This window comes from Lissotriton vulgaris, chromosome 12, assembly GCF_964263255.1.
Source record: "Lissotriton vulgaris chromosome 12, aLisVul1.2, whole genome shotgun sequence".
Taxonomy (NCBI): domain Eukaryota; kingdom Metazoa; phylum Chordata; class Amphibia; order Caudata; family Salamandridae; genus Lissotriton; species Lissotriton vulgaris.
Window position 1 is genome coordinate 629,128,139 of NC_141700.1, and position 15,997 is coordinate 629,144,135.

At 46.8% G+C, this 15,997-nt stretch overlaps 1 protein-coding gene across 1 annotated transcript in view; it reads right to left on the reverse strand.

Moving 5' to 3' along the window:
* The window catches only part of DEF8 (differentially expressed in FDCP 8 homolog), a 185,271-nt gene that overhangs the window by 85,736 nt on the left and 83,538 nt on the right, over positions 1-15,997 (reverse strand). The window contains exon 8 of the mRNA XM_086945782.1: positions 13,007-13,134. Within this exon, the coding sequence (XP_086801908.1) occupies positions 13,007-13,134 (128 nt within the window). The remainder of the gene's footprint in view (positions 1-13,006; positions 13,135-15,997) is intronic.

Genomic DNA, 15,997 nt, shown 5'->3' on the forward strand with positions numbered 1-15,997 from the left:
CTGTTCCCAAGTTTTTACCACTCCATCGCTAAATAGGTCGCCTGCTGTCGCAATCCCTAGCTTTCGCATCGCTTCAAGCACCCCCTTGTCGCGCAGAGGGGGTAGCCAGCGTGTCCAGTCGATTGGCATGCTGGGGGTGTATAATAGCACACCACTCTGCTTTTGCAGAAGGTTATTCCATGCATGTGTCGTGGCCGCAATTGAATCAAGGATTCCTGTTCGGCGGTCAGCTGCTTCGAATATCATGTGTGGGAGGGACAACGGGAGAGCAAAAAGGGTCTCCATCTACAAGTGCGGGATGTCTTTGTGTCCATGTACCCATGTGTGAAGGTGTGCCGCCTGTGACACTCTGTAGTATAATTCTAGGTCTGGAGCTCCCAGTTCCCCCATACTGTATGGTAATGTGAGAGTCGACCACTTCGCCCGTGGTTGTCTGCCCGCCCAGGCTAGCCTAGTTAGTTCCTGCTGTAGTCTTTGAAAAAAAAATTTGGGGAGCACCATCGGGATGGCAGTGAATAAGAAGAGGAATCTGGGGAGCACTATCATCTTCATGATGGCTATACGTCCAATGAGGGAGAGTGGAAGCTTGCACCATGCTGTCACATCGTCCTCTAGTTTGCTGAAGGTCGTGCCGTAGTTTGCTCTGAAGAGGATCTCGGGGTCCGTGTGAAGGTGAATCCCGAGGTATCTAATCGTGTCAGTGGTCCAGGTGAGCGGGTATTCCATTGTTGTGGGTTGCGTTGTCGGGGTCAAAGGAAAAGCCAATGACTTTGACCAATTCACTCGGAGGCCTGACAGTGCACCGAAGCGCACCACCTCCCTGAGCACGGATGTCAAATTATTGTCCGGGGCTCTAACGTAAAGCAGAGTGTCATCCGCGTACATTGAGACTACTATCTTGTAGTTGGGGAAGCAGATGCCTTTGTTGCCGTAGTATTCCCTGAGGGCACAAGCCAGCGGCTCTGCCACGAAGGCGTATAGCAGTGGAGAAAGTGGGCACCCCTGACGAGTGCCTCTGGTGATGGGGAACGATTCTGTCACAAGGTCATTAATACGCAATCTAGCTCGCGGTCCGTGGTACAATGCCCCCAGCATTTGCAAAAAAGGTTGACCGAGTCCCAGGCGCTGCAGCACTCGTCTCATGAAGGGCCACTCCACGGAGTCAAAGGCTTTCTCCATGTCAAGGAATACCGCCAATGCAGATCTGCCCTGCCGTGTGTGTTGAATAGTGCCTAATACTGTGCGGATATTGTATGTTAGGTTCCTGCATGGGATGAAGCCTGCCTGCTCCAGGGCCACCAACTGAGGGGCCAGCAAGGCCAGTCTAGTCACCAGTACCTTAGCGTAGAGCTTTGTGTCCACATTAAGGAGGGACAGGGGGCGATACGAGCTACACTTGTCACTCGGTTTCCCAGGTTTCAGGATAGTAACTATCAGTGCCTCTCTCATTGAGTCTGGCATTTTGCCCTCTGTGCAGATCTCGTCGAACAGGGTGGACAGGTGTGGAATCAATTGTTCTGCGAAGGCTTTGTAAAACACCGCAGTGAGACCATCAGAGCCAGGTGCACTGCCAGACCTCATGCTCATCAAGGCTTCGGTGATTTCGTCCGTTTCTATCGGCCGCATCAGGAATTCCCTGTCGGAATCAGGGAGGAAAGGGAGGTCTATGTGTCCAAGATAGTCCTTGATGTCTTCTTCCATATCGCCTGCCTGGGCTGAGTAAAGCGTCGCATAATAGTCTTTAAATGTTTGAGCTATATCTACTGGATCAGTCAAGGGGTCTCCTACAGCTGATTTAACCTCAGTTATTATCTGGCGCCTCCTCCCTCCTCCGACAACTCTCGCTAAAAGTGTGCCGGGTCTGTCTCGCTCACCGTACATCCTAGCCGTGGCATACTTTCCCATGTGCTTGACTTCCCTGTCCGCTTCATCATGGTACTCCTCGAGCAAGAGTTTAATTTCATTGCTTAGCTCACAGTCTGCTCTGTCCCTCTGTCTTTTTTCCAGGTCACCCAGCTGTTTCTCCAGGGCTGCTAGTCGCGCCCGGATCGTTTTCAGAACTCCCGAGTGTTTGGAGATCGCGACCCCCCGGATGTAAACCTTAAATGCCTCCCAGACCGTCTGGAAACTGTCAACTGGACCTATATTGGTCTCAAAGAATTGATCAATGGCTTCCGCCAATTCTCCCCTGAATACCGGGTCCAGGAGTAAGGTGGGAACCTCCACGTGAAGGGTGGGGTAGACTGGCGTAGGACTGCAAGCTCCAGAAGTACCGAAGAGTGGTCTGACAGGGTTCTGGGAAGGACCTTGCAGCTCCTAATCATGTTAAATCTGGCCTCTGGAGCAAGCCAATAGTCGATTCTAGTGTGGATGTTATGGTAGGCGGAGTAGTGGGTGTAGCCCCCCTGTGTAGGGTTTAGAATGCGCCAGACGTCACAGAGTCCAAGACGCGTCATAATCCCCTGTAATTCCACTGCGGCCGCAGCGGGCTTGCGAGGCGGACCCGCAGATCTGTCCAGTGCGGGGTCAAGGGTAAGGTTCATGTCTCCCCCCACCAGATATCAACAGGGTTACAATGTCTGAGTTTGCTTGCTAAGCTCTTGTAAAAGTCGGGAGAGTCGTAATTCGGGCCGTATGTATTAACAACTACAAATGATGTTCCCTTACCAGTGCACCTGGATATGACATAGCGCCCCTTCGGGTCCGAGTCCATTAACTGTTGCGTGAGGTTGGATCTAGGATTTACCCATGTTATCACCCCTCTAGCATGTGTGGTAAATCCGGAAGCCGCAACATTTCCCTTCAGCCCCCTGTGGTGCAATATTCCACTATCAGTGGGTAGGTGTATTGCCTGTATCAAGGCCAGATCTATGCTGTGTCTCTGCAAATAGCTAAGCACCTTCCGCACTTTCCTGTGATCATTAAGGCTGCACACATTCCATGTGAGCACCCTAATCTTGTCCGAGTTTATGTTGATCATGTCAGTCGCCATTGCTTCGCTGGGGTCGCGTGTTCGCTCTCTAGGTGTGAGTCAACAGTACCTACACTCCGTGCCTCGTCCGAGTGCTCTGTATATGCTACGTTGTGTTCCATGCTGTGTGGTCTGAGTATTGCCTGAGCCGGAGTGTCCGTTCTAGTGTAGTCTACAGGTGGCCTAGTGTCCCTTCTATGAAATTCACCCCCCCCCCTCCCACAGCAGACCATCCCCAACTTGGCCCAAACTGTATAGATCCCCCCCAACCAAACTCCCTGAATGTCCCCCAAAGGTCCCTGCTGGAACCTGTTGTGCTAATAGCGCAGGGGCGGAAGTCACCAAAATTAGAACAGGTAACTTTTGCATTGAAACAGTTTCTGCTATGCGGCTCCCCACCTCATCACCCCTTGCATGTCATTTAACGGCTTTACATGTCCGTATGCAAGTTTACGAAGTATATCAGTCTCTGCCGAGGCATAACACCCCAACCACCCGACATCCAACAATCCCCAATTCTATGTGACCGCAACAGGAGCAGTCGCACAACGCCCACTATTCGGCAGGTATAAAAGGACAAAGAGTCTAATAGAGAGAAATATGCAACATTAACTTGGAACAGTCTCACCATGTCACGGAGTCTGTGGTCGCTCAAGAAGTGTTCCCGGATCTCACCATCAGGACTGTTCGCAACACCAGGGAGGCAAACGATCAGCGCCCCCGGCCCAACATTTCACAGCAATGTTCCGCTGTCCATAATAATCCAGGTTGGGTCAGGGGACACGATGCGGTTATTCTTGTTCTTCCAGTCCACTGGTAGGGTCCTGTTCATCCGATTGTTCCCTAGGATTGTTCCGTTGTTCTTTAGCCCAGTTCTTCAGCGCCTTTTGAAGATCTTTCGGGTTCGTAAAAATGTGGGAATGACCACGTCGGTTTATCCTCAGCTTCGCTGGGTACAGCATCGCGTAGTCCAGACCAAGATCACGCAGCTGTTGTTTATACGGGGCAAAGTGTTGCCGTTCCTCCTGCACTCTGGTGGTGAAATCCGGGTATAGGGAGATGTTTGATCCCTCGTACTTTAGTTGGCCTTTCTCCCTGGCGACTCGTAGCGCTGTGTCCCTATCTCTGTAGTTCAGAAGCTTGGCTATTATGGGCCTCGGGGGAGTTCCTGGGGGCGGTCTTGGGCCCAATGTGCGGTGTGCCCTCTCGACTATGAACATGTTGGAGAATATGCCTTCCCCTAGCAGGGTGGTCAGTAGGTTCTCAACAAATAGCTCCATCTTACCCGTTTGGGTCGTCTCCGGGACCCCCGTAATTCCTATGTTGGATCTCCGGGAGCGGGCTTCCAAATCCTCCGATTTGTCCTGGATCACCTGTAAGAGTTTTGCCATGTGCTTGCGATCTTTGTCAAGTTCCATTTGCCCCTCCTCCACTTCGGTGATCCTCCTTTCGGACATGTCGAGGCGCTCCGCATGTTTATCGACCCTCTCCGACATCCTGTCCATGCGGTAAGTGAGTGCGTCAATCTTTGTGCCGATCGACGCCATGCTATCTTGTAGGCCCTTTTCCATACTGACCAGCAATTCCTTTATTCCGGAGTAGATCGAGCTGTCTTGCGTCGCAGTAGGCTGTCCATTGTCCTGGTCCCCAGAATCCGGGGCCTTGGTGCGCCGCTGTTCGAAGGGCAGTTTGGACTGCATTTTATCGCCTTTCCCCATCTTGTAGCGTTGTAGCTCCGCAAGTGCGCTCTGCACAGAGCAGCTCCGGGGGAGAGATGGTCTCAGTAGCCTACGTGGCACAGCTCCCGTACATGCACCCTGGGTCCCCAGCACGTCCCTCGGTGTAGCAACCACGGTCTTCGAGCAGGATAGGCCGTCACGACCAGGCCGCCGCGGAAGGGGCACCCCAGGGCAGCTCTTCAGCGAGTCTATAGCAGCAGTCTCAGTATTGTCCGATTGGTCACTCTTTCTGACCCAACATGCGTGGCCCGCACAGCGCAGCAGTCTGCCTCCTCCTCAGGGGGGGGGGGGAAGGAGGAAGTCGGATTAGGCCAAAATGGCGTACTGCCCGTAGTGTCTTCAGGGCCCTGGTTCGCCTCAGTCTCTCTATGGTCGGCACAGTGTGTTTCCCCCGGGTCTAATCGGTCTCACATGCAGTATCAACTGTTAGTTGAGGCTAGTTGCCGCACCATGGAGGGGGGGGATGGGCTTCTACCAGTGAGAGCCGACTCTCAGGCAGTGGATTCGTAGGCCCCAGCGAGTCTCACTCCCCAGCCACTCAGGTAGGGCATCCTGCGCAGTCGAAGGCCGCACTCCGGCTCCAGGAGGCACGTGCAGCTCACTGCAGCTGTGAAGGGGTCCCCGCAGTCCCTTGCCCGCTCAGGTATGGCCCCCGCTCCAGTACCGCGACTCGGCAACGTGTCCGCCCACACACCAGGATCGGGCGGGCCGATCGCCCTCCGTGGCAGCCTTGAACCTCAGTGTTCAATTCAAACAATTCCCCGTACCGGACGTCGCACTCCGCGGCGCCCGGCACTCACCGCTGTTGTAGTCTGCGGTCCTGCTTTCAGCGGCGAGGTCTGTGAATTCGTCTTCCAAGGGCGCCGGGCACGGGGTGCAGCGGGCGCCGCACTTCGGGTCACGCTCTCCGAGGGGCAGACCTACGCAAGGTCGCGGCTCCGAGGCCCACAGTCCCGACTCGGCAGATCGCCGTTTCGCTCTGAAATAGGGTTCGTGTGCCTTTCACTCAGAGCGTCGAGGGTGCCGGTGGTGTCCAGAGGTAGTGCGCCGTCCTCAGCAGTAAGCGTTTGCCGTGAATGCAGGATTATTGCAGGATTATGACGGTGAATTGGCGGAGCTCAGCTCTCAAGCATCCGCCATCGACGCTGGCAAGCTCCGCCCCCGGAGAGAGACACGTTTGTGAAACATTTCGTTAATTGTATGGGGAAACTCGGCTCACAAACATTTTATTTTTACTTCCACTTTGATACCTTCAAGTATGAACACTTCCACAGCACTTGTCAGACCTGTTTGCGCCCAGTTTCATGCAGTAGCAGTATTAAACTTGTCTAACGCTCCACGGTTAGAGTAAATTGCCGCTCTCTTATGGCTGCAGTATCACAAAAAGGAAAGTTTTCAGATTAAAGCACTCTGTCCTGGAATACACTATTGTGGCAAATGTGCAGCAGCCTCAATTTGACTGAGAAAATGATTTGGTTTTTTGAAGCTGCTTCTCTGTCAAAAGAGCTCCTGAAGCGTTACGGCGCATGCGCAGACTTTGGAACTAGGGAACCAGGCGGAGTCCGAGGGTCAAATCAATATCCTGCAATTCTCGGCAATTCACTATATGCCCAATGGCTAAAATAATGAAGGAGGCCTTGTGTAACGTGATGTTTCTTGTGTGAAGCACTCCAATATCTATGGGTTGAGTTTGAACTATTTAAAACTGTAACAAGTGCTGCCAAATATGTACACAGATTAAAAAACAGCAGAAATATTTGCAGAAATGTGATTTCCAGACATTGTCTACTATATAGTTTTAAAACCAAGTCAATAGGAAATTCTGTTGCCATTTCAATGTAAAATCTGCAGATTGCACATGACAGTGTGCTGCTACTTTATGCTTTAGTTATGCAATTATTAAAAGTGACAGTTTTTAGACATGATTTGAGAAACATTTCTGCCCTCGCACTAATGACAGTGCGGTTAATGAACTGAGGCAAGTCAGCGGTCATGTATATCCTATATGTGGCTAGATTTGTATTATATATGGAGTAAAAGATTAGTCTATTAAATAAACAAAAGTGTTTTCTGTACAGCAGACATGCTGAACTTGCGTATTTGAAGATGCTCTCATATTTGATAAAGAAGAAAATGGCTTCTCAGTGAATTAAAATACTTGCCCAGGTCACATAATTTGAAACCAGTTTATGGGTAAAGAGCATTATAATTAGGCCGAGTAGATTATTTAAGTCACTAGACCTGCAGGTCTAGTACATTTTGGGGGATTTTTCGAGGCTTGCATTGCAGATAATAATGCAATGCCAGTATCTCATACTTTCAGTAATGCAAGACCTAGTGCATTGCAAATGCTTGTGTAGTGAGCCAGGAAACAGCATTGTATGTCTCGGGGCAGTACCGCAAGCTGCTCCTAGAGGTCCCTAGTGAGCAAGGCACCAGCACTGCATGCCTAAGTGCAGTACCGCAAGCTGCTCCTAGAGGTGCCTTGTGAGCAAGGCCCCAGCACTGCATGTCTCGGTGCAGTACCGCAAAGTGCTTCTAGAGGTCCCTAGCGAGCAAGGCACCAGCACTGCATGTCTAGGTGCTGTGCCGCAAGCTGCCCCTAGAGGTCCCTAGCGAACAAGGCAACAGCACTGCATGTCTAGATGCAGTGCCGCAAGCTGTTCCTAGAGGTCCCTAGTGAGCAAGGCACCAGCATTGCATATCTACAAAGTTGGAGATATTGGCATTATAAATGGCAATGTTTTTTACCTAGCCATGTTGCAGGGTGCAGAACCATATGTGGCCAAAAGAAGACCTCGTTGGTCACACATGGAACTGCATCCTGCAGAAAATATCGTAAATCCACCCTACCCATAATGCATTGCATGCAAAACAGTACTACGAGTACATTCAAATAGCTATGTCCATATATACAATTAGTAGCTTTGAAATGTGACAAAATAATTTTTACGTTAATTTCTGATTAGGTTGTACTCTGTGTGGAGCTGACAAAAGGAAATATATAGATGAACTTATATAAAAGTGAGATGCTCTAGGGAGTGAAGTATTCACGGACAGGCTAGCTTAGGACAAAGTGTGTGTCCTGCCTGAAACCATTTAAGAAAATAGTGCCTTGAGGCTGTAAATAAAACTTAGGAAGCAACAACACATGTAACAGGGGGTGTCCCCATGGGAGGTTAAAAGAAGAGACAAGGTGATATTAAGGAGGGACTACTAAGCCTATTGACCAATGGAAAGCCAGCATTTACAAAGGACAGGGAACAGCAGGCAATTAAAAAGATGGCAGAGCTTTATGCCCATATCCTAAATACAAAGCAATACCAAAGGGGATGATGGACGAAGCATTTGAGTAAATCAAACACTCACCCCCAGTCAACTGATCTGGGTTTAATCCATCGCCATTCTTTAGCTCACTCCACCACCCCAGTTCAGACATGGCCATATGCAAATCAGTCTGACCCTGTGCCTCATGGGAACAGTCCAGCCCGAACTGCCAAGCAATGTTTTCCCTGGACCGGAAACAAGCATCCTAGGACCAGTTTCGGATTCATAATCCTCATCCGCTAGGGTATCTTGAATCCAGTGGTAGAGTGAGCAAGGGACCCACGTGTGGGCATACCCTGCCAACGTAGGGCGAACAAAGCGATACCAAAGGGGATGATGGACGGAGCGTTTCAACAAATCAAACACTTCCCTGGACCGGAAACAAGCATCCTGGGACTGGTTTCGGATTCATAATCCTCATCAGCCAGCCTCATCCTAAATACAGCATGTCTCGAAGAGACAGCGCAAACGCTGCCTAGGTGAAACCTAAAAAGCACTAATCCCAAACCAGCAAGACATGATGGAAAGAAAATCATAAAAAGAAAGGTGAATATATAGCTAACCAATTTCTTTAGCAGAAATGCTGCAAAATGCATCATTTGCCCTATATTTTCCAAAATTTTCTGAAAGGCAGAACCTATCTGAGCCCCCTCATAAGCCTTTGCGTAATTCAGGACAATGGTCACGTCTCACCACTTATGAAAGTCACCAGCCACCACTTCCAACTGGACTTAGCAGGTTTGATCATTGGTATTTAAGCTGCTGACTCTGAAAGTGCATTGCATTCCATCAAGAGTGAGAACTTTGCTTGGAACTATAGAATGATTTGATCCCTTTGCAGGACATATCCAGGATAGAGAGCCTCCTTTCCTCTTTCAAACCCATTTTCCTAGGCCTGATGCATAAGAAGGACCATGAGATGTTCGAGATTTGAAACCTTGCAAACAAAATACTGTAAATGAGGAGTCATGCTACTGGTGGATGCTTGATTGAAGTTTCAGTTCTGGCAGCAACATATGGAGGCCTGAAATGTGTGTATCATTAATTGTGAATCTGCAGACCGAGTGACTGAGTCAGACGAAAGAAGGACCATCTGCACAGTTATACATGAGGATGAGGTAAGTGGTCTTCAGTGGAGCTGTGGTTGCAATTGTATTGCCTGCGTGAGTTTGCAAGTAAGTTCCATTGGAGTGAAACACTTAGCTAGAAACAAGGTGAAGTGTTGTATTTTCCTGACAATGGAAAATGTGTCTGACATGAGAATGACTTCACTGAGGGGGTGACAGAATAAGGTCTTGAGTTCTACCAGACAAAGCAAATGATGTTGGCATTACTGCATAGAACAATGTATCTCCATTTAAGTGGAATACATGCCAGGTCTAAAAGTTGTGGCACACTAGAATACCTGCTACCTACAGGATTACAAAGACAAAGCTGCATGCAGGCGTCTCTAGGGCCAGTATGGGGATAGGGAACCTTTGCAGCAATAACCATTTCATTTCCCGCATGAATATCTGGGCCTCTTGGTTCTACACTGGACACTGGGTCTAGAGGTAGTGAACATGGATAACCTTTTGTGAGACTGGGGTCTAGATGTTAACTATGTATCCAACTCATTCTAATTATCCACATATATTAATTCATATCAAGAGTCACAGAGCAAAGCTTCACACCCTTATCTTCTCACACGCTTGTGACATCTGTGAAATGCACCAAGCAAGAACTATGTATATACATATCTATTTCTGGGGCCCATGCAAAAAGAAAAAGCAATGATCTCTAATGCTTTCTGTGCCCATCACCAGCTTCTGTAATATTTTTGCAAGCCACAGACTAGTCAGGTGTTTGAGTTTTCAAAGAGTTTAATTTTAAACTGAATACATTTGGTCACTCTCCAATATGTATAAAATAGCACAATATGAACTTCCAGTGTGGTGCAATAAAAGCCTAACCCTTGACGGTTGCTATTTATAATGATACAGTCTTGTTAGGTGGATCGGTTTTAAATTTAATCAAATATATTTGATTGTTTGTTTATTTATTTATTTATTTTAACAATTTATACAGTGCGAACAAATGCCCGTAGGCGTCTCGGCGCTAGAAACTGTGCATAGAGTTCCCAAGAGGCTAAATCGGCAGCTATTCTTGACCAAACAGCCAGGTCTTTATTTTTCTGCGAAATTGCATCAGGGACGGGCTCTCTCTGATGGCTACTGGCAGAAAATTCCACAATCTGGGAGCAGCCACCAAGAAGCGTCTATCGCCCCAGGTGACTGTTTTGGTTCGTGGTACCAACAAAAGGTTGAGTTTGTTAGATCGGAGCGATCTTGCGGATAACTGGAACCTAAGATGGGCTTTCAGGAAATGCGGGCCATGATTATGCAGTGCTTTGTATACTATGCAAAGCGTTTTGAACTTAATCCTGTTCCGGATCGTCAGCCAATGAAGATCTTTTATGGTCTCCGAAATTGGCATAAACTTCGGGGTTCCAGACAGGAGACGGGCTGCAGCGTTCTGAATTGTCTGCAGTTTATTGGTCACTCTGACTTGGGCATTAATAAATAAGCCATTGCAATAGTCGAGGGAAGACAACACCAGGGAGCTTACCAGTGTCTTTCCTGCTGCAACTGGTAAGAACGGCATAATTTTCTTAATCAGCCTGAGTTTATGATGGGCAGTGGCTGCTGTTTTGTTTGCATGGGCCATAAAATTCAGATTATCGTCAAAAGTCACTCCAAGATTTCTGACAGTATGGACCGGTTTAGGGGGGGTCCCATACGTAGACGGCCACCAAGTAGTAGACCAACTGGGTGAGAGATGTCCGAAGATGACCACCTCCGTTTTTTCGGAATTCAGTTTTAGGCAATTGGAGGCCATCCACTCTCCAATCGCCCGCATGCACCCTTGAAAGTTTTCTGCTACCTTTTCTCCATTCCCATTAATGGCCAACACAAGCTGCGTGTCATCTGCGTAGGAGGTAAGGCTCATCCCATGGGCCTTGATGACAAAGGCCAGGTGCCTAAAAGCTTTAAATGATTTACAAGAATACCTTCATTCTGGCCACAGAAGGCCGACTTTCATTGCTAAGATCTAGCGACATTGTGTTCCCATGAAAGACACAGGGGGAGCATTCATCTATGCTGAATTAGCTATCGAAACAGCATTGAAGATGGCTTTTCTTTTTGACCATGAACATTGAACTGGTCACATGGATTTCAAATGCTCAACATGACCTGGATATGTTGATGTTCTTAATGGCGTATGAGCTTTTTTTGTCCTGGTTATTTACCTAGTGCTTACTTTTCAAGGACTTGACCTTAAGAAGGTCTGCTGAGTGCCCTTTTTGACTGTCCGGGGAAAGGCCAACTCCTCTCAGCAGTCACAGTGCCATGTTGCACAGATAATTATACATGAAAGATGGCAAGTGTCTCATTAAGATAGTACTAGTTAGGATTTTTAAAAAAATCAACAAAGAGTAAAAAAAACAAAAAGGTAGGCAATCTTTTGATTGGAGATCAGCATTAGTACTGAACAGAATAGCAAGGCACCAAACATCATCTGACATCTGTAAGGAGAAAACAGCCAGGCAAAGGTATCCAGAAATAGAACCCAGTAGAAAGTTCCAAATGCAAGAAATAAAAAAACACAGGCACAAAAATGGTAATAAAGGAGTAACGCATTCAACAAAAATAAGGGAATGAATGCATTGTGACACATCTGTCACTTAGAAATGCCTCCTTGTATATGGTATTGGCACTTTTGGCAGGAACTGATATCACAGGAAAAACTATGCGTCATCTTGGATTGGGAACCTTGGTTTACACCCACTTGGCAAACCACCATCTTGGAGAGGGTAGGATATAAGGCTTGTCCAAAAGCCCTTCTTGAAAATCACGGCATTCACCCAATCACGTTTTACATCCTTTCACCAGCGTTGTATTCCACAAAGGTGCTGCTGACATTAACGCCCAGTACTCAAAGCAGTTCACAGAGCCCTCCCCTCCTCCCCTACATTATTCCCCACCCCCTCTTCCCACCCCAAGTGGCTACGAGCGCTCAGCGCATGGTTGGATGATGTGCCTCAGAACATGCCACTGCTTCCTTTTGGGTAAAGGACAAACTCTCAACTGAGTGAAGTGGGGGCAGGTGAGAGAAGCAGTCTCAAAATTAGGTGGATTTTATAGCAGAGCATGCAAAATACATTAGCTGCTTATGGTTTTGCTTCAAACAGGAGGATCTTGGACAGGACGTGGTCAGAGAGGACATACTATTGCAGATTAGCTAACTCTACAGATTATTTTTTTTTTTTAGACTACACTGGTTTTCCAGTTTGGAAATCAGTCTTGAAACATTTTACATTGTTGCTACTGATATTCAAAATAAAGAGAGAGAAGCTTAATAATTGCCTCAATTTCTTTTTTTTAAAAAATCACAACATTCTCTTCATTTTAGAATAGAAAAACAGCATCCATTTAAGTGGTATCCGGCTGAGAATGTCACCCAAAACTCCCCTTCCCACTATTTGTAAAGTGAACCACCACCCTTTTCTTTCGGCTCTCCTTAGATCTTCTCACGTTCTCCCCATTTGTTATTCCACCCTGCCCACTTGTTTTTCTTTTCCCTCTTGCTGCAGCGATGTAAAGCAGCTGCAAGTACTAAAATAAATACCGCAAATACAGATCACTGATGTATGATGCAGAGAGATCACTAAATAGCAAGTAAATACAAGCATATACATGATGCTGCAAGACAACCCTAGGGAAAAGACACAAATAAACTAACAGATTCTACATCAATGCAACTTGTGCAGAGGGAAATCACAAGCTCGTGACTGCAAGACACTGAAGTCAAGACAAGTCACTTATGTACTACAAAGAGCAGGTGTCAATAACCTTATACAAAGCCATCAATGAGCACCACACAGTAGATCATAGTGCAAAAAAGTACCCTACCAACAGCACTGACTTACCTTGCGCGGCTCAAAGTCCCAGTTATGGATGGCACGGGCAGGAATTACAGCAAGGTCATTCCAGTGGCAATTACTGCAGTAATACTGGCCAGTGTAGTCACATTGCCTCGCCTCACTGGGGATTGCTCCTGCAGTGGGTTGAAGGCAGGAAGGGGATAACAGCAAGTTTTAACTTTGGTAACTGACAGTCAGCACAAAAAACTCTAGTAGATAGTATTCACATAAAGAGGTTTAACCTGCAGCTGGCACACACACAGGTCCATTGGAGGCAGGGTGGCTCACACACATGGGATTTAGTAGGAACAGGTACACAAAAGGCTAGCAGAGTGGTTAACACAAATGTCACAGATCAGTGTGCATTTAACAACAGGGAGCAGTCAGGAGTCTACAGACATGCATAAACTCAGGGGAATGCAGGTAATCAGCACAGACTGTCGGAGCTCTGAGTAGTTTGGATATGTAGATGCTTATAAAGTTCAGAGGCGTCTTCCATCGTACGTAGGTGCTCCTTCATTGAAGAGGTAGTCTCATTGAGGCCAACGCCAGAGGAATTTAACATTTGAGGACATTTTCATTTGGTGGATTATAGGGAAGTGTGCAATCGCAAATCTGAGATAGACCGATGCACACTGCAACACAGGAATTGGAACAGCACATATACAAAAAAACATTTTACAAATGTGAAATGCTTGTTGTGTTTGCGGCTCCCATAACACTCAGGTCCGTGTCCGATATTATGTTATTTACTAGAGCCCACCGCGCATGTGGTTGGCGGAACAAGAGCCTGCTTGGATTGGCAGCATTTAAGGCACTGAAATAAAGACCAAGACTGAAAACCAATTTTTTAGAAGTAAAAGCGAACAGGTATTTAATCATTCCCACACTTTCAAAATATAGTTCCTAACATTATCTAGAAACCGAGAGGCAAAAGCCATATTTATGATAAAAAAGAATCCTGTTTTTTAAAACTTTTTTTTGGCGTCCTGAGGTTTTCCCCAAAACAACAGTGGAATGCCCTCTAGATTAAAAGTTAGTACGCTACTAAGGTTAAGGCCAAAAGTAATAGCCTCTGCTGGTAGCTAACAAATGGTGAGAATAAAATCTAGTGAAGGACAACGGCAAGTGCTCAACTCATGTTTCAGTAAGGACTTAAGCATTAATTTTAAAATAGTATGTGATGAAACTCAGTCTTTTTAAGATCCTTCAGGGCTAACATCAGACCCCGGTGCTGCTCCAAGCTGCAGGGTTGCTCCCTTATTCTACCTGTTGGCGATGTTATCATGCGTACCTTGATATTGTCCATATTTCGCTGGATTGTTCAACCATACACCCCTTCTGGACGGCAGTAGAGTCTACACTCTGGGAATCTTTGGATTTGCCCTCGCCACTTCCAGACCTCCTAATTCTCCTCCATGACTTATTGAACATTCCCGAATTGACCTGCCGTGCTTGTCGACTGCTTGTCACTGCCTGTTACAGCTTCCAAAATGTGTATTTTGCGACATTGTCGCACTCCAAAATTGCGGTCACATGAGGAATGGCTTGCAGAGATGTAGAAGACTGCTTCATATGAAAAGATCATTTAAAATTTAATGGACAAAGCAGATTTATTTCTTCTAACACGGTCCCCCTTTTTGCAGAATGCCACCTACTCTTCCCCATAGTTCGTCTAGACTCCTGCTTCTTCCTCATTACCATCATTGCACTCACCTCCCCTCCTAGTTTCTACTTTGTAGTTTCTGTTTGTCTTCTCTTCTTTTTCTCTGTCCTCTTTCCTTTCCTCTCTTTCCTTTCTTCCTTCTAAGGCCTATTCTCTCATCCAGCTCTTCCTTTTTCTACCTCTCTTAAATAAAATATATATTAATATTGTTTGCTATTGGTGCATGAATCACAATCAACATTTCTATCTCTATATGGTTATATGCTGGACTTGCATGTCACTGTATTTGCTGTTATTTCTCAATTCATAATTTTATCAATAAATAATTGATCCATAAAAAAATAGTATGTGTTATAATTTCAAATTGAGATATTTTCAGATGACATGCACCATGCTATCCACAATTCAAGGGGAAGGCCTACTCTTTGTCTGTCGTACAGCCTTTAGAGAGTACACAATGTCCTTTCTAATCAGCACTGGACTGACCATTGCTGCCGTTCTAAAGGGACCATGCTTGGAAATCAAAACCACAGAAATGGCATACTTGCCTGCTTCCTCTCAGCTCCCTGATCTCTATTTTCTTTCTATAACCTGGGGTTCCAAGGTATGCATTTGAAGAGGATTACATAAAGCAACCAAAGTATCAGTCCAAGCTCTAAAAGCTTCTTCTTGATGACACTAGAGAAATATCCAAACACAGGGCTGCCATCTGAACCAGAGGTGAACCCAGTACAGATTTTATTGTTATTAAAAACAATGGTTCATCTGGAAATATCTGTTTAAAAAAATTAAAAAGGGGGCTTGGGGTAGCTGGCAAAGATGGTGGGTGCTTGAATCCTGTTCTCCGTCCGGACCACTCCAACTGAAATTGTACTCAAAAGTAAGCATCCAGAGGCGGGGTGCTCTGCAGACAATGATGGAAACATAGATAATCGCCAACAGACCAGCCCATTACAGCTTCAGGAAAAACAGCATACAAACGGAAGGAAGTGCTGGAAGCCATAGACAATTCAAAGAAAGACGGCAGTGTTGAATGGAATACCATTGTGACCGCATGCCAGATCAGAGGGAAACTTCAGTGTACAAGTAGGGTGCTCGCCAGACATAGATCGAGAACCAGAGAGTCAGCCGATGAATCAGCCCATGAAGGCTGTAGGGAGTTCAGCGCATCAGCTGAAGTAGGTGCAGGAAGGTTAACACAGGCCAGGACCCTGCGTCAAAGCTGAAGCTGGTCGGGGAGAAGAAGAGGGCTGCGTTGGCGCAACATATTGGATCCAGGAAGGCAGAACACAGCAAAAGGCGGTCGCCACAGGCTAGAGATGCACTCCTGG